The sequence below is a fragment of the Hibiscus syriacus genome, unplaced genomic scaffold, assembly GCF_006381635.1.
Source record: "Hibiscus syriacus cultivar Baekdansim isolate YM2019G1 unplaced genomic scaffold, ASM638163v2 tig00111366_pilon, whole genome shotgun sequence".
NCBI lineage: Eukaryota > Viridiplantae > Streptophyta > Magnoliopsida > Malvales > Malvaceae > Hibiscus > Hibiscus syriacus.
Window position 1 is genome coordinate 2,105,385 of NW_024063071.1, and position 21,989 is coordinate 2,127,373.

The following is a 21,989-nucleotide window of genomic DNA, read 5'->3' on the forward strand; positions in this document are numbered from 1 at the left end:
CACGAATGCCTAAAAGTAGAAAGCTATAAAAGAACAAATCAAGATCCATGAATAGGAAATGTACCACACCTCCTTAAATATGCCGTCCTCTGTCTTATTCCAAAAGGGTCTCTTCCCACAAAGCAAAATGTAGGTAATTACACCGATACTCCATACATCTGATTCGGGCCCCGACTTTCTTTTTAATACTTCAGGAGCAACATAGTAGGCACTTCCAACAATATCTTGAAACCTCTTCCCTGCATTGATTTGTAGTCAGATTATATAGCTTTGATGTTTGTCACATGAAGATTATGTCATTAGCAAGCCAAAAGTGCCATATACCGGGTCTGATAAAGTCTGACAAACCGAAATCTGTAGCCTTCAGAGGAGAGTCCTCTCTGGTTGACTTAAATAGGAAATTCTACACGGAAGAATGAATGAGGGAACCATAAGCATGCAGCAAGACTTCCTAAAAAGGAAATTTTACAAGCCAAGTTAATGTAGTTGAACACGTACCTCAGGTTTCATGTCACGATGAACCAAGCCATGCAAATGACACTCAGCAGCAACTTTGAGCATCTGCCGTACAACTACTGCTGCATCTTTTTCACTATATCGGCTATCCTTCCTGATAGAAGATGGTTAGCATAAGTTACTGCTGGAAGTGAAACTATTGAAAACATTGATAAAAAATATTGACTCAATTAAGTATCCTTACTTGGCCAATATCCGGTCCAGCAATTCTCCACCCTCGCATAACCTAGAATCAGATTGCGCCAAAATGTAATATAGTCAAGATATAAAAAGATGTGTCACGAGGAAAACAAAACTATTTTATGCAAAACTGAATATCAGAAAACAAGAGAATGGACATGGCAAGATTAAGAGCAAATCAGAACTGAATCGACATCCAGAAACAAAGATAAAATCTAGAAACTTACTCCATAGCAATGTATACATAGGAAGCATCCTCAAATGCATCATAAAACTGAACAACATTCTCATGGCCTTTCAGGGCCTTCAATATCTTGACCTCTCGCTTGACATCCTCCACCGCAATAGGAAGAACCATCTGCTTATAACGAATTCAGTGTTAGTTAGAAAATCAAAGCTGCGAGCGAATTTAAGCAATTGTGTATATCAATCGAATTCCATTGCAGCAAAATGGCAATCACGAAAATCGTATTAAGCAAATTTTACATACCAAGATCTTAAGACTGTAATAAATAAGATTGCTAAACAGATGCAGGATCCTCATAGCTCAACCAAGCTATTTCATATACCCCACCAAGTTTTTTTCATACTTACGCAATGATTATTCTAAATAAGGCCAACCAAAAGGATAAAAGAACAAATTCTCCACATTAGATTACAAAACAGAACAGAGAAAGGTTCCCAACATCCCATGGCCATGCTTCATGCTCACGACAAAGGAAATTATAATATATATACACACATATTCACCAATAAGAAATCCAATATACAAGCAAAATTTCCCAAATCTGCACCAATATCTAAAATTCCAATCCGAATTATTCATAAAGCTCTCATTTTTAAGTTAGCAGACAAAAAAAAAATCCCATCTTGAATATGAAAATATCCCAGAAGCATAATGAAGCAAAGGATTATAAAAAACGTTAAATGAATTACCTTTTCTTTATCAATTTTCTTAACGGCCACACGATCACCATTTTCCTTGTCTATGGCAACATAGGTATAACCAAATTGCCCGTGCCCCAACAATTTCCCAGTCGTGTAACGCGTGTCGAAATCCTTACGGTACCCAAAATCCGTACGCTTACCACAGGGCACGTTCCCACTTTGTTTCCTCGAATGAGCCTTCTCTTTGGGATTGTGATGCTGAGAACTCCTCACATGTTGTTGCTGCTGGTCCTGTTTAGTGGATGACCTATGAGACTCTTTTTTCTCATTGCTCGTCGTTTTTGTCGGTGCCGTGGCGGAGGACTGTTCTTCCTTGCGGTTGTGGACGGCGGGGCTGGTTCCGTTTGAGCCGCAGACTTTGGCGGTGGATAAACAGATCCCCATGACGATCACGAAGAGAAAAGGGTATCAAAAGGAATCAGCTTTAGTGATCAAATTCCATAGGGAGAAATAAATAGCAACAAAAGGGGTCAAATGATTAAACCTCCCTCAAACAGAAAGAGAAATCAAAGGAAGGAGAGAGACAGGAAATCAAGGAAGAAGATACACTGGTCAAATTAACTTATTTTATTTTATGATCCAAAATAAAAATATTTTATTCTATTTTGTTAATTTTTACCAAAAAAAATATATGATCTGTCTAACTAATTTGGTTCGATTCCAGTACCTAAACTAACTGTTTTATCTATTTACACGTGTGAACTTTTGCAGCTAAAACGATTTTATTACAAAATCTATAGTGATTTAGTTAAAGATAATAACATTTAACAAATTTAGTGATTAAATAGCTAAATTTCAAAATCTTACGTCCTAATCTTTTCTATAGTCTTTCTGTTTATGGCTAGTTGAGTTTCCTAATTAAATGTAAGGGATAACATATTTGAGCAAAAAAAGCCAAGACAAACCATGATAAAATTAGGGAAATTTTGTGAAATATTTACTGAATTATATTAATTTTACCATATTCAATCAGATGATGACTTTGTCTAAAATAGTTGTTAATGAATATATATATATATATATATATATATATATAAGCGTAAATTATTACATGATTACTAAATGTTTACGACATTTATATTTTGGTGATCTGGTGTCTACCATCTCTTATAATATGTTTCTGTATTTATCTTATTGAATCTATCTGTATATTTATCTATTTATGCATTCACGGTTTTCCCTTCATAACATCATATAACTATAGGCGAAAACATAACCTCTTGCCTCTAATGCAAATTCTTCAGAGGCATCACTCATTAATCTGTCAGCTTTATATGTGGTATTTGTTGATAGAGATGGATTGAGGGAGTTCGGGATAGTCGTTTCCATAAAAAAAATTATCATATATTTTAGATATATTTTATTGGTAATATGTTTTCATATTGTAAAATTTATAAGTTTGTCTCTTAGTATAAAATCTTACGTCCACCCTACATGTTGATAATGTCTCTATACCAAACACTCTAAGTTCTCTACCAACTGCATCTGGACAGAACATTTCATCAGTTGATTTTTCTACAGCAACACATGCACCTCAAATTTTTGCAGTACAAAGTATGATTGGCTCTTCAACTGTTCCACAAGTTGTAATTGTCCCACAAACACCCTTTCAATCCAGTCCTTCAAGCAACACTGATATAAGCAAGTAGACTCAATACAGCTTATTGCCGACAATTACACTGCTTTGTTTTAGTTGCCTTAACTAGGGGTGTAAATGAACCGAGCTTGAACGAACAAGATTATGTTCATGTTCGTTTGTTTATTTTTTGAACGTGTTCATGTTCGTTCATTTAATGTTCACGAACGTGTTCGTTTAATGTTCATGAACATGTTTGTTTGGCGTTCGTTTAACGTTCATGAACATATTCATTTAATGTTCGTTTAGCGTTCATTTAACATCTTAAAACTAATAAGAAGTGTAGCAAAACAATATCTTCCCAGCAAACTCAAAGCTCAAACCTAGCAGCATATCAAAATGCAATCTTCACTCACCGAGAACCAACTAACAACTTATTCACTCACCTCTATTTGTGTTTGTTCGTTAATTAAACGAACATAAAAATTTTGTTCATACTCGTTTATTTAGCTTAACAAACGAACATAAATAAGCGTTATATAAACAATTCACTAACAGTCCTTAACCTTAAGTTTAACTAACTGTTATCTAGTCAGTTGATGATTATATTTTTTTATGGATATAACACTAGTTTTATATAATAAAAGCTTATTGGTTTTTTCAAGGTCCACTGGCATGGCTTCCGTTTCCCTAACGATATTAACATCTTTTGTAATTTTGCACTTGCTCTAACCTTCATTTGCTAACTGATATCTGTTCTGTAGTTTCCTTCAATGGCATCTTTCCTAGCTAGGATCCTTCCCTAGTGTCCAAGATCCGATTGCCTTATCTCATGCACCCGGATTGCCTATTGTTCTGTAGTTCTTTTATGCCTTCGTCAAACGAATTGGAGCTATCAGGCTCCATGTTTTTATCACCCCCCCCCCCTGATTTCAGTACCTGTTTGCATTGATTCGAAGCAGAGAATTTGTGCACAAAACTGTATGTTTTTCATATCTTATTCAAAGAGGGTAAAATACAAAAAAAGGGGTTCTTTGATGGTCGGTAAGTCGGCTGAAATGAATTTAATGTAGTTGTGGAGAGCCATGACCGTATGCACATGCAACCATGTGCCTTAACCCTAGTTTCCCATGGATGAACTTGACCATGAAACAAGTCAGTTTAAGGCAAGTTGGGGTGTGGTGTGTTTTAACTCTAACATGCATGGTTGAGTTGTCATGAGACACTACAAATCAAACAACTTATATAAAACCAGGTTTTGTCCTGCTGGTATACTGTGATTAGTTTATCAAAAGAATATAGTACACATGATTGCATTTGTGTTTAAACTTTTTTAAGTTTAATTATTGATATCTTGTCTATTTATAGACTAATTTGGAACGAATTATGCATATATATATATATATATTACTTTAATAAGCTAAAGCTAAACAACAAAAAACTTGCATATATATAATGCAATAGATTCTCCCATGTAGACAGGCTCTCTATTATCAAAGGCAAATGGAGAAAGGAAGTCCCAAGAAAATGAAGAACAGCAATCTGTGCATACCAAGGATGAAAGGGAGCAACAAGAACAAACGGTTATCGCCGATGAGTCTGCTCGAACGATTCCGAGAAGCAGTTTTTCGTCTCATAATGTTGTCGACTCTCACAAAGTCGGCCACGCAACCGCAAACCACCTCGTCCGCCACCACCACCCTGCGAAAATATTACCGGCCGGCCGACGCTGACCGTAGTGAAGCCGTGGCGGATTGCATCGAGTTCATCAAGAAAAAGGCGTAGAAGGAGGAGAATCCGACGCAGTTCCACTAGTGAAGTGGTCATGGCGGTTCCAGTTATTTGATATATAACATTTTCATGATGTAAATGTGAGTTTGTTTTACATTAAACTTATGTTTTTAGTATGAAGATTTGTAAATTGGTGTATGAAAAAAAGGAAGTTGTAGAATCATATATTTGGACTTGTTTCTGTTTGTATTGGAGCTCTTAAACTTGCTTCTTCTCTTAAAACTTCCTTCTGTGTTTTGATACTGATTGTTTGAATTTATTCATATATCAAAGCCACCAAATAATGAAAATTTAACTAATTTAAGATTATTTTAAAAATCACAAAGTTAAAAACTTCCTAGACCATGTTGAATCTCTATTGATTAATGTTACTACAGCAAAACAGGTTTTTAGCGACTTTTTTAACTCTATAGCGGTGTTTTTAAGTATTACTTAAATATTTTTCGATGCCAATAAAAGCACTGCTAAAACCAATGCCGCAACAGTTAGTGGTGCTTGTGAACAGAAAACGCCGCAAAAGATCAAGCTCTATAGTAGCGTTTCTCTTAAAATGCCGCTAATTATCTTGTCTTTAGTGGTGTTTGATTTCTCAAACACCGCTATATGTTATATATAATGGTGTTTTTCTTCACAAACGTCGCAAATGTGTACACCATTAGTGACGTTTCCTTCACCAAATGCCGAAAAAGAACCTGACTTCTGTGGCTCTTATTTACAAACGCCGCTATGGTTAATTGATTTCTCATATATCATTCTTTACTCTATATTTCCCAAATTTAATATCATGTTACATTATTTAACAATAAAATTAAAATTTAATTACGACACAAATTATGTAGGAATATAAATCAAAATTTATAAAATTAAAATGAAATGTAACATAGTTCAACATTACTAGAATTTAGTCTATGTTCTCTCACTTTCAATTAAAAAAAACATTGTTCACTGGAATAAAAAAACACTTCTAGTGGCAATTTTGAGCATTGATATGCAACTTCAGTTGATTCTTTTCATCAGGAATGTACATTCAATTCAAACAACAGTAAAAATAATGAATTCATGGTCAATATTACAAGGAGATGAGCTGAAAGAAAAAAACATGATAAGATATCTACTCGTATACACGAGCAATACAATATCGTGACTCGGATCCAACATACTCAGGTAAGTTTGCAGTTTTAAGAATACTCAGATCCTTCAAACAAAAAAATAAAAACAAGTGAAAAGAAATCGACGACGATGATGTTTACCTCGACGGCGACATAGAAGAAATATATGGTGCTGGAAGGTGATGATGGTTGGACTGACTCGAAAAACTAATGGCGGCAGCCTTCTCAGCTTCGTGGGTAGAAGGGTAAAGGACGGACCATTGAGGAAAACAAGTGAAGAAAAAAAAGATGAGAAAGGGGGTCTGTGATAAAACACTAAAACCTTTCGATATTTTAATTAAAAACGTCGCTAATGCATTCATAAATTACGGCTTTTTTTAAAAAAACGACCACAATAGATAGGTTTATAGCGGCGTTTTTTAAAAATGCCACCAAAGACGGGTTTTATAGCGACGCTTTTGGGTTATCATATGTGGCGTTTGACATTTAAACGCCGTGATATTTATAGAGTTAGCGGCATTTACTCTATAGACGTCGCAAGAAACGCCGCTACAAACATGTTTTGTTGTATTGAGTTAATACAATAAGTACACTAAAAAACTTTGAACCTTGATTGTTATTTTATTTTGAATAATCACTGTTATTCCTTGAAGTTTCAAGTTCGAGCACTATGAATAAATGTCAGGTGTGTGAGCGTTCAAAATCAAATAGTTGAGAATTACCTTTAAACAAATATTACTTTATATTTACCCTATGTTAATAATAAAAAAAAAACTTTAAACTATGTTTTTTATTAAGTTAAAATGATTATAAATAATATTTATTCTAAATATTCCTAACCATTTAACAATATACATTCAACCACGAAGACGATTTGATTCTCGCACAACTTTAAACTCTACCATTAAATAATGAGACACATTCTTAAAAAAATATATTTTTAAAAAAAAATATGATTAAATTGATTTAACTAAATTTTTGTGTCGGCCCTAATGGAAGAGAAGAAATACTTAACCAGGGGTCAGGCCATTCTTTCATCATAAAGGCCTACTTACATCTTGTAATTCTCTGTACTTTCTATCGTCTTTTTAATCTATTTGATTTTATAAAATCATATTCATTGATTTATTTTAAATAAAAAAATTAATATATTTATCGTTGAATTAGTATATAATTAAATAAAAATAAAAATAAAATATTGATTACGTGTTCCAATCAAAATGTAAATTAATTTGATATTACTTGAAATTAATTAATTAATTTTTATGATTCTATCATAAAAATGTTGTATAGAAATGATAGGGAACACATAATTGACAGGGATTGGTTCAAGCGATGAGCAGCTTGATTCTGCTTAAGCAATGTCTCAGGTTCGATTTTTGTGTATGCAGAAAATCTCTGTTGGGAAACTCACCCACCAAAATCAAGTGTGCGACACGGGTCGATCTGAATTAATCAGAGAAACCAAAAAAAATGTTTACACATAATTTTTAAGATTAACATGACAATCGCTGAATCACACCCGCAATTTAAAATATTATAATTTTTATATATCATGTTATGATATAATATCCGTAACAACGACACTACAATTGCATCAATGACAAATGAAAGGCTTCATAAACTCTAACTTAAAAAATGTAAGGTTTTATTTATCCACAAATTGTTGTCGTAAAATAACAGTTGTATTATAACAGTTTTTAAGGTCATCGTAACGCCGCAATTACATTTATAATTTAAAAATATTACGATTTTTTAAAAACAAATCATGTTGTAAAATCCACAATATCTATAACCGCGACACCACAATAAACACTATAACTATAATTTAATACTATGAACATCCATAAGTCCATATTTTTTTAATAGGTTGGACTGTACAAGATAATATCTATTCAAAATCATTATTAACTATTGATAACGTATACGCACTCTATGCAGTTACTCGAACTCAGGATCTCAAAGAATAATAACGTTCTTTTTAACTATTAAGATCACATGATAGATTTACGTGTCCATATATTTACATATAATATATACAACATTGTTGATGGACAATTCCACAAACATTTAACCCAAGACCCAACAAAGTTCAAACTTGAAAACAATGGTTTGCCCCGCTAGTGGTAGAGACTCAGTCAAGATACAACTAGTACAACGAGAAGTGGAAACTTGTGGTCCATACCCAATATTATTCTCATAGGACAAAACCCTAATTTCATCTAATTTGGGTCCACTCTACAACTGATGTATGTATTATATCAAAGACACTGTCTCTTATCAAACTTGAGTACGGGTACTGTGTCTGTCCATCATCCATTATTGGTAAGTTATGTTTAAGCTTGAAAGATTAAAAAGAATAAAAGAGAAGGTTGTGGACAGGGTTTGGATTCGCCAACAGTCACTTTCTTAGAATTAATAAGACAGAAAGCGAAAGAGAGAGATATGGAATGATATTGTGATGTATGCTTCACAGATAGGGTGGAGAAAATAACAGCAAAAGGGATGATTACCCGAAAGAAAAGGGAGTGTACTACTACACGCTATACGTAATAGCCATTAGCCCACTTCTTATGACTTATGACCCATGCACACTATATCTATACATATATATAATATTAAAAAAATGGGGTTTTAAATAATATAATTTGGATCTAGTAATAAAACATTCATCTACCTATTAAGTTTATTACATTCGAGTCTAGCCCATTAATTTCTTTTATCTATTTAATGATTTAATTGAGTTATCCTAAGATATAATCGTGTTCTACTTTTGTTATTAATACAAATATGTTACTTTTTTTAAGTTTCTTGTCGAATATAGCAACACAAACGAGTTTTATTTTCTCACTTTAGGTGTACAAAATTCAGAAGACTACATTAACCCTAAGAACAATATTTATTTTTGAAATTAGACCAATCCCTGTGAATTACTCTTAAGGTCATCTCTAGCGCATCGTTGGAGTGGCGAAGATCTCCACTTTGAAGATGATTTAGTGCTCCAGCCCATCGCCACTTTGTAGCTGCATTGTTGCGACAGCTACAGAACACTTTACAACTGGCGTTGCACTATAGCTGCGCTACATTTTTTTTGTTAGTTTCGACTGAAGTTTAGTGGCCATGGATTTTGGCCTCTGGTTTTCATCGAGAAGAAAGGGAGAGAAGTGGAGAGCTTGAGCGGCTGAGGTGTTTAGGTTTAGTGAATTAACTTAGGTTTTTTTTAGTTAGTTTATATACTAAAATATTTTGGGTAAATTAGGGTCTAGTCACTGTAATCTTATGGGTAAATTAGCCTTAGATCCTCCTAGGTATAGAGCTTATTTATACGGTATTAATGTTTGAGATGTTAATATATTTGTATTTCAGTTTGAGATGTTCTGTTTTTATTTTTTGTATTTCAGTCACATTTGTGTATCACATGTTAATATATATACGGTATTAATGTGTTGGAGACGTCTAACCTTTTCGCATATTATTTGAATTATAATTTTCTTATTTATTTTTATTTTCGCAATGTTATTTATGAATATTTTATTTATACTTTTTATCTTGATATTTATTAGAAATGTATATGTTTTATTTTATATTGTAAAATCAATATTATAATAGTTAATATTGAGAATAAGTAGAGTTGGTGGTAATGTAGAGATAGTGCTGGAAATGAATTACTATTTCATCTTTAGAGTAAAGATAAAGATGTTGTAGAGTAAAGATGAGAGATGAAGATGACCGGTAACTTTTAGCATGATAAATCGTTATGTTTTTATATTATTTTTCAGCAGTATTATTTTCTGATAACTTTTCCGACCAAATCAATGACTAAAAGAAGTTGGGATCAAAAGAAAAGACTGGACTAGAATTTTCCATTAGTTACCTACATACCCACACGAGGAGGAAGAGGTTTTTTGGGGGAAGAGAAGCTTTAGTGCAAATTCATGATAAGGAAATGAAATCTCATGATGCTAATGTCAGAAATCAAGCAAATAACACAGATCTGAAAAAAAGCATGAAAGAAAGAGGCTGCTGCAGCAGCTGGCACAGCCATAATTGTAGGAGAAAAAGGGAATATAAAAGACTGCTTACAAGTTGAACTCAAGGAGAATAACACATGAACAACATAACTCCCACACACACTAAGCAAATAAGGATCAAGTAGTATTTTTTTTTCCTTCTGTCCAGTGCACCAAAATCTCTAGGAACTGTAATAGAAGATCCCCTTATTGAATGCCATTAATTGCATTTGTTTTTGTGGCGCATGCACGTTTCCTATAGCGTGTATAGGGTTCTAAACTAGAGACAGCAAAATCATTGTTCATCTCTCTTGTTGAATTTTCATGGGATTCATTTCAAATACTGTATCTTGGAAGAAATAAGCATTGTTATTTGCATTATGGAAGAACATAAAATTTAGGAAAATAAAGCTGAAACTGGTTCGTTAGTTCGGTTAAAAAACTGGTTTGCCAAAGCTGCTTATTTTACTGCACATAGAAGCTAGTTTTTCGTAAGATGTGAATTCAATTTCCAATACTGTACTTGCTAGACCTAGCTATGGAGGGTATCCTCTTTAACAGCGTTTCATATAGGAACCGGGAGCTCCAATCCAAGCACAGCATCGTGTGAAGCAAAAATCCCTGAAATTCTTACAGCATAGGGTAATCAAAAGCTCTATAAAGAATAAAGAAACCTACTAATGGAAGGTTGCAACATCTGTAAATGACTAAAGATATACTTTGTTTAATGTGTGATTCTCTTCACCATTCACCAGAATGAATTTGTACCAAACTATACCGGATGAGGAGGGGGATTTTGTAATTCATCCCTTTTAATTTTAACGGAGAATTATTGTTGATGAATAACAACCATTGGTTGATATTTTTTTTTGAGAGATATGAGAAGATGGAGTAAACTAGGAGAAGTGGTTAGATCCTCTCTCAGTATCATTGTTTGAAGGAAATATAATGACTGAAGTTGGTGGTGTCAGACTTAAGATAATTATGATTAATTGTAAATTGACTGACTAAATATTTTGATAATCAAATCTCTAGTTTTATTCTAATAAATCACCATGAGCCGGTTATACAAAAATATTAACTAAAGGAGATCTTATAGTTTCCAATGGTTCTCCGGATGCATAACCGACTTTTAAGTTTCTAAAGCCTCTTCTTTTACATTAATATTGTGTTTGCAGTCGATTTAAGGCATTCATCATTCTTTCATGGACAATCTCTTTCATTCTTTTTCTCTTATATCAAGGCTGCTCTATCATCATTTCATGCCCCGTCATGCCTTTTCATCCAAGTAATTCCAGTGATGTCCTCCCTTTGTATGTCTCTTTTGTCACTTCCCTTTTACGAACATCGCTCTGTCAACTTCAGTCCTTCACTCTCAGATAATTCTCTTATACCCTCTCTTCCCTTCTTCTCTCCTTTATATTCTCACTGCTTACTCTTTCCATTCATGCACTTGCTCTCTTTGTAGCTAAGCTTTTGTTTGCTTCCCCTTTTTTCTGCCACTATGGAACCCCAACAACAACCAAATGAAGATAATGGCGGCAGTGGCAAAGGAGGGTTTGTTTGTAGGCAAAGTAGTACACGGTGGACACCCACCACTGACCAGATCAGAATATTGAAGGACCTTTACTACAACAATGGAGTTAGGTCCCCCAGTGCGGATCAGATTCAGAGGATCTCCACTCGGCTTAGACAGTACGGAAAAATCGAAGGCAAGAATGTGTTTTATTGGTTTCAGAACCACAAGGCTCGTGAGAGGCAGAAGAAAAGGTTCAACACCACAACTGATCATCATATCCCCATGCAAAGACCTAATGCTGCAAATGGTAATAACAAGTATCCCACCATAACTCCAGGTTGTTTCTGTTGTTTCCTATTTCCCTTTCTTTTCTTGTTGATTGTTTGTTTTTCAATGGATTTGTTTGGTGATTTCTTTCTTTCTCTTTTGCAGGTTATGCTTCTTCATCTCCTTCTTCAAATGGTGTGCTTACTGTTGGGCAGATAGGGAACAATGGGTATGGATCCATGACTATGGAGAAGAGTTATAGGGTAAGTGATGATAATTAATACTCCTTTGAAGCCTAATCTGTAAAATGGAATACTTGTAATTTGAAAAAGAGAGTTTTCCTTTTGGTTTTTAAAACCAGGATTGCTCAATATCAGCATACGGTAGCAGCAGTGGTGGTGCTACATCTTATGCTTTCTTTGACAAGAAAAGATTCATCGGAGAAGAAGAAGATGAAGAAGAAGAAGAAGAAGAAGAAGAAGAAGAAGAAGAAGAAGGTTTTGCTCCACATATTGAAACCCTTCCTCTCTTTCCCATGCACGGAGAAGACCACATCAATGCTTTTTGCAGCAATCTTAAGCCCCAATCAGAGAGCTGCTACTCGGCAAATTGGTACCGGTCTGATGACGGCGGCTACACCGGAGCTCGTGCTTCACTTGAGCTCAGCCTCAACTCCTACACCGGCAGACCACAGGACTATATCTGAAGAAATCTTGTATTGAATCATGTTAGAGTCTCAATTAGCGTAGCTAGTGAATGTTACGGTGTAAAAACTATGAGTTGGTGCATTGTTTCTTATAAATTAAGCTTAATTAACGAGTGATTATGAAGTTTAAGCTTACATAAACCTTGGTTTTAGCAACAGAGATACAGTGCCTTGGTGTCGGAGCTAATGACAGTATCAATGATCGGGTCCTTTTCAAGCAGAAAATTGTACAGAAAAGTAAATAAGATAATATAAGAGATCGTTTATTCATCGTTAATCATGGAATCGAATCAACAAAGTCATTGAGGTATGTTTACACAGTTTCTTAAGATCGATTCAGTTGCTCTTACAGTGATAGAGAAACATCGATCGACTATCTCTCATGATACAACAAAAAAATGAAGATTGTATTAACATTGATGCAGTGATCAACGAAGTGTAATTAACCTCGCCTTTTTCTATCATCGAAAACGTTTGAAATTTGAGAAAATATATTTTACGAGTGTGTCTAATCTTATAGGTTTACACAGTTTAAATAATAGATTTATACTGAAAATTTGTTATAATATAACATTTAACTAAATACATTAAAAAAGTCGACATTAATGTATTTAAAAACTATGATAAAATTTGAGATACGTAATTTAAAAAATATATATATATTTTGAAAAAATATGTAATTTCATTAACCGCACCGGAAGTAGCATCACGAAGTCTAGTAAATCATAAGTAAATGACATAGATGAACTCGTGGACGATGCCATTGTGCCAGAATATGAGTGGTAATGTTTGTTGAATGCCGAATAGAACGAACCTCAATATTTGGATGAGCATCCAATAACTGTCTCACTTCAATAAGGTCATAACTAATTACAAATCGATGCAATGATTAAGTGATTGACGAATTAAATTATAAGTATCACTCTTAATAATAATATATAGAATATTCGATTAATCAAAAAATAAAATTTTATATTCTAATTAAATTAATCAAGCATGATAATTTAATATTTTAGGTAAACTGCTAATTATTCGGGACAATTTTATATTTTTATGAAAACAATGTCATTGTAGTAAATTTAGTGAACTAAAACTCGCTACACCTCTCACGCTTTATTTTGTTGTTTGACGGTGGAGTGCTCGATAGAGATTTAAATAGTAATTCGTTGTTAGATTAATAATTATTTTTTATTAAATTAAATGTGATTATAAAGTAATATATGTTCTAAGTACTCTCAATCATTTGACAATAAACGTTCAATCACCTTTACAGTCGCTGATGCTCGAACCTGTGACATTTAAAAATAATAATTGTTATATAGTAAGAAAGGTACTGCTCGAACTAAATGTTTCATAAATGCGATACGTATAATAACTATAATAGCATATGTTATTGTAACAACTATAATGCACACAATGCACAAGGTTTTCAATCATTTATACAAGAAATACCAGTCAAATTATACAATTTATAATTGTACAAAAGTTGTATATAAAGCTCTCCTCCATTCTCAATTCAAAACTCATAATGGCTATCATAACTAATGGAAACCAAAACTAGATAGCTTTTGTTTTTTGTTGTACTTGAAAATAAGGGGAGAGAGAAAAACAAAAGAAACCTGAGCAATGTACTGGAGAAATCTTCATGAATCAAAACCGGCAGTAAATGGTGACAATGCAGCATTTATCGGCTGGGTCACGGTCTCTCTCTGAGTCTTACACCTGTATAAGGAGGGGCAAGGATAAGGGCATTAGGGACTCACCCCTAGCTTTGCAAAGATGCAATGAAGTGGATGTCTTAAGAAATAAAAGTTTTCACAATTATCATATATTTTCATGCAACGATTTAAGTAACTAGTGTACGGGAAACCACCGATAGAACAAAGTAAATTGCCATTATCTAGCGCAGGCAACTTCAAATAAAGCAGTTTTCCTTTCTAATAGTAAATCACTTCAGACATCAAATGATCAAATTATTGATAGGTATAAGGCACATCAATCGCATCATATTTATGTGGATCACAATGCTTGCATAATTCAGCATGTAAAAGGTAAAAAACACTAATTTATTTCCTGACCTATTGCATTGAGCTCGAGAGGCATAATTGTGATTGTTGCATTTTGCACACATCCAATCTCCACTACGCCATTGCTTTGCTCTGATAAATTGAGGATGTTAAAATTAGTAGATCTATAAAGCAATCCTCTGAATCTCATGAAAATTATCATATTTGCTAGACATATTACTCAGCATCTTAACGCAAAAAAACTGAACATAAACCTGATTGGATTCTAAACACAGAAGTTCTTAGAACATTATCAACTAAGTGATCATCTCTTTAGCATACTACATTCAAGCCTACAGTCAGCAAGAAGCAAGAGAACTGAAAACAGAACTAAAATCAATCCCAGGAGCAGTTCAGAAGCTAAAAATCATTTACAACTTACAATATCCAACAAGATTGAAGAATTGAAAAATAAAATAAAGATATTACTGAAACAAATCATGAATTTGTCCGAGATATATAAAAAGCGTGTATATAAGGGTCAACTTAATCGAAATTTACCCTTTCCCAAGAAGGGTTGTTGTTGCAGCTTGAGGGAATGACACGGGCCCTGGCCAATTTGAAGCGACAACAGGGTTTAGACTGGGATAGGAAGGATATGCTCCAGGTTTTGAGTCACTTGTGGCTCCTACTATTTGGTTAAATCCAGGACCCTGCAAACCCAGAAAAGGACAACCGTAGTTCAAAAAGTCAAAGCCTGCTGGAAACTACCATTAATTATACATGTCATGACAGAAACCGATTACTTACGTGTCCTGAATTCAATCTTTTATGATCCCAATCATGTAAGGATTCTTCAGATGCTAATCGCTTAGTTCCAAGTGCTACATAACCCCAAAAAGGAAAATAAATAAGAGGTAAAGATTTGATTACTAGAAGTAGAACAAACCAACAGATCAGAAAATAAGCATTAACACCAAAACAACACAAATGAATGTACCTGGTGGTATGGATGCATTGCAATTTTTGCACTGCAAAAATACCAGATTGATCAGAAAAATAATGGCACGTCATATTTTGTAGAATTTGTTACAAGCACAAAGAATAACACATATAAGCAGTAAGATATGACCTGTGAACGAGAAGAGTAGTTATGGAAGCCACAGTTGCAAATCCAGTCACCATTTCTCCATCCCCTTGGAACGGATAGTGGTTGATTACCAGGACTGGCATATGGAACCCCAGGAGTTTGGTTTCCACCTAAAGGCCATGTGGATGCTGATTGAAGTCCATAATTATCAGCACCACCTAAATGCCAGTTGGAACTCAAAGGAAGCAACTGCTGGGGAGCACCACTGCCGACAAATCCAACATTCACCTTTTGTTCCAGTATACCTCGGGCCCTGGTAAAATAATGTGAATAAGTGGGGAGAGAAGCTCCGGCCATTGCAATTGCTGGCATCGCTGCAATATCCTTCGATTGCCCGCACTTTTTGCACTTTTCTCTTGATGCATAATTGTTGTTAGTGCAAGCTATTGATCCATTTGCCACACACACCCCAACCCAGAATGCAGCCACGAAGAGGACAAGGAAGCCAAGCACATACGCACACCAACAAGTTCATCTCATAGTACCAAAGTACACGCACAAAAAAACACAACACTCAACCTAATTGATACTCATTTCCTAACCTCAAATTCGCAAAGCACATATCAATATATATTTCATTCAACAGGTTGCATTCATAGAAATGGCAACTTTGTCAACATTACAAAACACCAAATTAACAAAACTAAAACAGAAACAAGTTCAATAAAGCTTTCCAAAATCATTGTTTAAAGATAAACCCATTTTCAAAATATTAATTAGGGAAAGCAATAAGCCAATAACTAATCTTTACATGCCTTTTGTTCCATCTCAGCTCAAACCACAGATAAACTCCAGAACCCAAAGTTCTACCAAAGAACCCACTTTTGACATTTATTCTTAAATTTAATAATTGAATTAAAACGGACGAAGAATCATTAACACAATAATTATAAGAAGAAAAAAGCATGTGTAAGAGAAAGAAGTATGAACGGACCAGTGCAGATCCAATCACCAATACGCGGGAGCCATTTGGAATCAGCAGGGGTTTTGGTGTCAACAAGAAGCCGAGGCTGCTTGCATCTGTTACAGAAAGATCTAAAGGCGTAGTTCCTGTTTTTGCATCCGCTGCACTCCCAATCCCCTTCTTTCCCTTCTCCCATTCCTTCCCCTCTCCCTATTAACCGTTAGTTTATATATACGATTGATAAATAATCATAAGAGCTTGTTGTTGCTTGAAGCTGAAGAAAGTGAAGGAGGAGGTCAGGGTCACCCTGTCGAAAATTGGAAACCTGCTGCAAATTATGAAGTCTGGGGAGTTGGGATCGAGCGAAGGGTATCGAATATCAATCAAAATGGGGTGATAAGAAATTTCTTCCTCGGACAGGGCCTAAACCATGACAGAGATCATGCCTAATTAACCCATTCTTGGTTTGGGTTTCTAGTAGTTAAGCAATTCTGTTAAGGCTTAATATATAAGTCTATACACGTCCATGTACTGCTCTTTGACCCATCGGGCTTATTTAATAGAATTGTTTCTCATCCATCTGTTTTGTTTTTCATTTTGTTTGTAACCCTGATTTCTGCCTCTTTCATTCTCTTTGGTTCTTTTTGTTCAATAATGATATCAACGTTTGACATGGTATCAAAGCTTTTTGATCTGCTTCGTAGGGATATCATCAACGTCGTTTGAATTTGATACCAATAACATCTTTTTTCTTGTTCAGTCGTAAACCGAGCAAAATATATCACATTGATTATTTAAAATTTAATCAGAGTCAAATTAAGATTAAGTTAAATAATAAATATATGAACAATCATCAAATATCTAGGCTGTTAACGAACCGAACGCACACGAACGGAGGTATGTTCATGTTCGTTTAAACGAACATAAACGAACATGAACATGAACATAAACGAACAAATTTTTTTTTGCTCATGTTCGTTCATTAAGTAATATATTTGTTCATGTTCGTTCATTTAAATGATAAATGAACATAAACAAACGTAAACGAACAAAAATAAACGAACATAATAAATGAACATAAACATACATAAATTAACACAATAAACGAACAACACAAACACAAAAAATAAACTTATTCGAACACAACAAATGAATGTAAAAAAAAAAGATAAACAACAAGAATAACAACTTAAAATTCATTAATACAACTTTAGATAAAAAGATCAAATCAGAAGGTTCAAGGCAATGGTCCAAGCTAAGAAGTTGGACTTTCTTAATCATGTTACAGGGAGTGAAGGTGATATTGTTTTGTTCAATAAATTGTTCAATAAATTGTCTCATCCTCTGTTGAACAGGGCAGACAAATAGCTGAGAAACAAAAGGGTAGGCTAAGTCCCACTTAATCATAGTTGTTCTCTTTCATTTCATTACTTAAAATATTTAGAGAGAATCTAACCTATACAATTTTAAAAGATAAAAATATATTAAAAAGTATGTCCAAATTATATGATAATCCGAAAAATATTTTTGAGAGTGACACATATATATATATATATTAATCACATAAAATTTTTGTACGGATAGATGCAAATAAAATTTTAGGATAGATACAATCAATAAAATAAATAATTATTCGAAGAAAATTCAAAATTTAAAATGAACCCATATTCACCTTAAACTTTTAATAAACCCGTCACTGCGACCGTCCCGTCAGTTCCCCTTGATTCATACCCGCACATGCTGCATAACATTGTTTTCAACACAAAAATTTTCTCCCCCACGCCACCTACTTATAAATACCTATATTCCTTCAAAAATTTCAAAGCTTGAGTGATCTTTTTTCCTAGTAAACAAGCATATGGCTATTAAGGCATCGAGCAAACTGCCTCAGAGGGCAGCTATCAAGCATATTCTGAAGAAGTGTTCGAGTTCTTTCGGCTACGGTCACGAACGAAGCCTTCCCGATGATGTCCCTAAAGGCCATTTTGATGTCTATGTTGGAGAAAACAGAAGCAGATACATAATTCCGATATCATGGTTGGACCGCCCCGAGTTTCGGGTCTTGCTTCAAAGGGCCGAAGAGGAGTTTGGGTTTAACCACGACACCGGTCTTCAAATCCCTTGCGAAGAAGTCGTTTTCCGATCTTTAACGGCCATGATCAGATGAACAAAGCTTGATGTATAGGGTAGAGTCAGGGAACTGAACAAAAAAGATTGCCGTATAGCTCTGTTGCTTCGAACCCTCATGCTGTCATGCATTACATTAGTGTTTTATTTTCTTTTTTGCTGACAATTAGCAATTGACATTATCCTTTTTATTACTTATTTTATGTTTTGTATGATGTTTTTCCTCGAGTGACATAGAGAATATCCTCTAAAAAAGAATAATGAAAAAAATTCATGGGAAAATCTATGTTCTTTTACTTCAGTTACGTATTTTCTTGTTCTAAAAAAGAAGGGGAAAATTATTTTAATATATTATATCATTAATTTATTCTGTTGCATGATGTGTTGAGTCGGCATGTTCATCTGTTGATAAGATGGAGGGGTGAGTCAATGGAAATAGTCAAGTGTTTACATTGCTGAATTACACTTTGCACATGCATTCGGGGGTCCATTTTGAGCTACCTTAGGGTTCCTTGAGCAAATTGTCCCTTCCCATTTAAGCAGTCCAGAAAGCAGCTGGATTTCATAGCAACTCACACGAGCAAAACCCATTTTTGAAACCTTATTCACCCTTATCTGTCATTCAAAGTAGTGGTCCTCGACTTGTATTAAATGCTTCAAACTTTCTCTTCCATGTCTGTCTCATATTTAACCAGTGGGTGCCACCATGAGCTGGGACTCTCATTTTTATGGATTTGTTTCCCTTCGTCAAGGAGTGAAAATAGCAATCTGTCAATGACCTCAGGATGGCAATGAGACACAACGGGATGGATAAAACTGATGTTACCAATTTTTTTTTGCTCTGATTTGAATGTGTAAAATCAAAATGTATTATCATTTCGTATTATGTGTTTCCCTCGATGTATCATTTATTGTGTTTTCTTTTATTTTTATTCTCCTATCGGTTGTCATTTTTCTAACAAATTCCTCTGGTTGTTACTCGTGCTTCTTCTCTATTCTAAAATGATTATACGATAATATTAATTCATAATTTTTTTTAGTTATTGACATCGTACACACACTCGCAGATGTTGCTTGAAAAAAATAGCGTTTAGGTTAAATTATGGTTAAAACTATGACCCTCATTCTAAATTGGCCCCCAGACTTTTAAATCTTTCAATTTTATCCCCAAATTCATCCAAATATTTAATTAGTTTTAACCATAGTTTAACCTAAATGTTTTTTTCAAACATATAACAATATAGCTTGGTCTAATTATTTTATTAAAATGGAATATAATTAGTATATACATATAACTTGGGATGAAATTGAAATGTTGAAAAAATTTGAGGACTAATTTAGAATGAAGGATATAGTTTGAGAATGAAAATAAAAATTCAAAATTCTGAGGATAAATTTAGAATGAGAATCATAGTTTAGGGATGAAATTGGAATATTTAAAAGTTTAGGGACCAATTTAGAAATAAGATCATAATTTGAGGACATATAATGCAATTAACTATTTTTTAAGGACCTAAGCCTTTTTCCCCCTTTTTTTCTTCGAACTTAACTTCTTTCAGTTCTCCCAATTCATCACTCGAAATTCCTAATTCATCACCAAAACGAGATTTTAATAATTCAAAGCCTTTAAAACGAAACAAAACGACTTCGTTTTTGATAGATACAAGCTAAAAACTGCATTAGTGCATTTAGGCCAACCCTAAATTTTTTCTTTGAGTTCTTCTTTTCTCCATTATTAAACAACCAAAAGCCCAAAATTCAAAACCCAAACCCCTAGATTCAGGTGGAAAAAATCACCCTATATAACATGTGTTCTCGCAAACCCTAATCCTCTACCCTCTGTTTTATCGTCTCCAAGAGACAGATCTCCAAGCCGCAACACTCACACACAAAAATTCACTGAATGGGTCGAGTCATCAGAGCTCAACGTAAGGGTCCCGGTTCCGTCTTCAAGGCCCACACCCACCACCGCAAGGGTCCCGCCCGTTTCCGCAGCCTCGACTTCGGCGAACGAAATGGCTACCTCAAAGGTGTCGTCACCGAAGTCATCCACGACCCCGGACGCGGCGCCCCGTTAGCCCGAGTCGTCTTCCGTCACCCGTTCCGTTACAAGAAGCAGAAGGAACTCTTCGTTGCCGCCGAGGGCATGTACACCGGACAGTTCGTGTATTGCGGTAAGAAGGCTACCCTTGTGGTCGGAAATGTTTTGCCTCTTAGATCTATCCCTGAAGGAGCTGTCGTTTGCAACGTCGAACACCATGTCGGTGACCGCGGTGTTTTCGCTAGGGCTTCTGGTGATTACGCTATTGTTATTAGTCACAATCCTGATAACGATACGACCAGGTTCTTTTTAATTCTTACTTTGTTTTAATTTTAATTTTGATTTGGATCTGTTCAATGTTGGATAGTTTTCTGGGTTGTTACCAATATTTTCTTATAGTGATTGATGATTTCTTAGCTCTATTTATATATATTTTGCAACAATCTAAGGTTTACTGTCAATATTTTGCTTGAATATGAGAAAGAACATTAATTAATTGTTAGCTGTGAAAAGCTAGGATTGATCCTACTTGAATTATGAATTGATGGAATGCAAATTGAAATAACATCTTGATGCACAAGGATTATAGGTTCTATTTCGTTTTTAGTTTGATTCTTGGAAGCGAGTGGATGGTGATCATTTATAGTTTAACTTGTTAGTGAGATTCTTGGATTGTAACTTTACAGGATCAAGCTTCCATCGGGTGCGAAGAAGATTGTTCCAAGTGGTTGCCGAGCCATGATTGGCCAAGTTGCTGGAGGTGGTAGGACTGAGAAACCTCTGCTCAAGGCTGGTAATGCTTTCCACAAGTATAGAGTGAAGAGGAACTGCTGGCCTAAGGTTCGTGGTGTGGCTATGAACCCAGTTGAGCATCCTCACGGAGGTGGTAACCATCAACACATTGGTCATGCTAGTACCGTTAGACGTGATGCTCCACCCGGTCAAAAGGTTGGTCTTATTGCTGCAAGGAGGACTGGTAGGCTCAGAGGGCAAGCTGCTGCCACTGCTGCCAAGGCGGATAAGGCATAGGCCAAGTAGGTTACTACAACTTGTTTTAGTTCTTTTGGGGTTTATATTTATTATATGTTCAAGACTATTAAAGCACATTTATGCTAGAAATTTTGTTTGAATTTTGAGAT

The 21,989-nt window shown here is 34.7% G+C and overlaps 5 protein-coding genes across 7 annotated transcripts in view; 3 read left to right on the forward strand and 2 right to left on the reverse strand.

Moving 5' to 3' along the window:
- Nucleotides 1–2,162, reverse strand: part of LOC120159591 (calcium-dependent protein kinase 28-like) — a 3,920-nt gene extending 1,758 nt beyond the window's left edge. Inside the window, exons 1-7 of one of the 2 annotated variants that reach the window (XM_039170167.1) lie at nt 1,971–2,162; nt 1,633–1,937; nt 924–1,054; nt 701–742; nt 499–610; nt 325–403; nt 70–239 (exon numbers count right to left, since the gene is read on the reverse strand). In XM_039170167.1, coding sequence (XP_039026098.1) covers nt 70–239; nt 325–403; nt 499–610; nt 701–742; nt 924–1,054; nt 1,633–1,937; nt 1,971–2,028 — 897 coding nt within the window. In that variant the 5' untranslated portion in view covers nt 2,029–2,162. Of the gene's footprint in view, nt 1–69; nt 240–324; nt 404–498; nt 611–700; nt 743–923; nt 1,055–1,632 lie in introns of both variants that reach the window. The other variant, XM_039170166.1, reaches the window with a different exon arrangement.
- The window catches only part of LOC120159595 (60S ribosomal protein L8-3-like), a 25,433-nt gene extending 3,444 nt beyond the window's left edge, over nt 1–21,989 (forward strand). The window contains exons 3-5 of the mRNA XM_039170172.1: nt 12,879–12,883; nt 20,674–21,152; nt 21,537–21,989. Of these exons, the coding sequence (XP_039026103.1) occupies nt 20,713–21,152; nt 21,537–21,879 (783 nt within the window). The 5' untranslated portion in view covers nt 12,879–12,883; nt 20,674–20,712 and the 3' untranslated portion in view covers nt 21,880–21,989. The remainder of the gene's footprint in view (nt 1–12,878; nt 12,884–20,673; nt 21,153–21,536) is intronic.
- LOC120159594 (protein WUSCHEL-like) lies at nt 11,432–12,630 on the forward strand. Its single transcript, XM_039170170.1, has 3 exons — nt 11,432–11,986; nt 12,082–12,179; nt 12,278–12,630. The coding sequence occupies exons 1-3, from the start codon at nt 11,635–11,637 to the stop codon at nt 12,620–12,622; spliced, it is 795 nt and encodes a 264-aa protein (XP_039026101.1). The 5' UTR covers nt 11,432–11,634; the 3' UTR covers nt 12,623–12,630.
- Nucleotides 14,036–17,111, reverse strand: LOC120159593. 2 transcript variants are annotated; one of them, XM_039170168.1, is made up of 7 exons: nt 16,713–17,111; nt 15,761–16,161; nt 15,629–15,659; nt 15,439–15,512; nt 15,190–15,341; nt 14,701–14,781; nt 14,036–14,344 (listed from the first exon to the last, which is right to left on the reverse strand). In XM_039170168.1, the coding sequence occupies exons 1-7, from the start codon at nt 16,876–16,878 to the stop codon at nt 14,266–14,268; spliced, it is 984 nt and encodes a 327-aa protein (XP_039026099.1). In that variant the 5' UTR covers nt 16,879–17,111; the 3' UTR covers nt 14,036–14,265. The 2 variants fall into 2 exon arrangements, with proteins under 2 accessions (XP_039026099.1, XP_039026100.1); XM_039170169.1 differs by having other exon boundaries at nt 15,761–16,133; nt 16,713–16,831.
- LOC120159598 (auxin-responsive protein SAUR50-like) lies at nt 18,541–18,972 on the forward strand. Its single transcript, XM_039170175.1, has one exon. It carries the CDS (start codon nt 18,541–18,543, stop codon nt 18,847–18,849), a length of 309 nt encoding a protein of 102 aa, XP_039026106.1. The 3' UTR covers nt 18,850–18,972.

Excerpts from the sequence above, each read along its gene's own strand:
- LOC120159594 (XM_039170170.1), top strand. The coding sequence starts at position 11,635 with ATGGAACCCCAACAACAACCAAATGAAGATAATGGCGGCAGTGGCAAA. Across the intron at positions 11,987-12,081 it reads GTATCCCACCATAACTCCAG|GTTATGCTTCTTCATCTCCT; the intron begins GTTGTTTCTGTT and ends TCTCTTTTGCAG. Across the intron at positions 12,180-12,277 it reads CTATGGAGAAGAGTTATAGG|GATTGCTCAATATCAGCATA; the intron begins GTAAGTGATGAT and ends TTTTAAAACCAG.
- LOC120159598 (XM_039170175.1), top strand. The coding sequence starts at position 18,541 with ATGGCTATTAAGGCATCGAGCAAACTGCCTCAGAGGGCAGCTATCAAG.
- LOC120159593 (XM_039170168.1), bottom strand. The coding sequence starts at position 16,878 with ATGGGAGAAGGGAAAGAAGGGGATTGGGAGTGCAGCGGATGCAAAAAC. Across the intron at positions 16,162-16,712 it reads TGGTGATTGGATCTGCACTG|CTTGCACTAACAACAATTAT; the intron begins GTCCGTTCATAC and ends ATGGATCAATAG. Across the intron at positions 14,782-15,189 it reads ACAACCCTTCTTGGGAAAGG|AGCAAAGCAATGGCGTAGTG; the intron begins GTAAATTTCGAT and ends TCAATTTATCAG.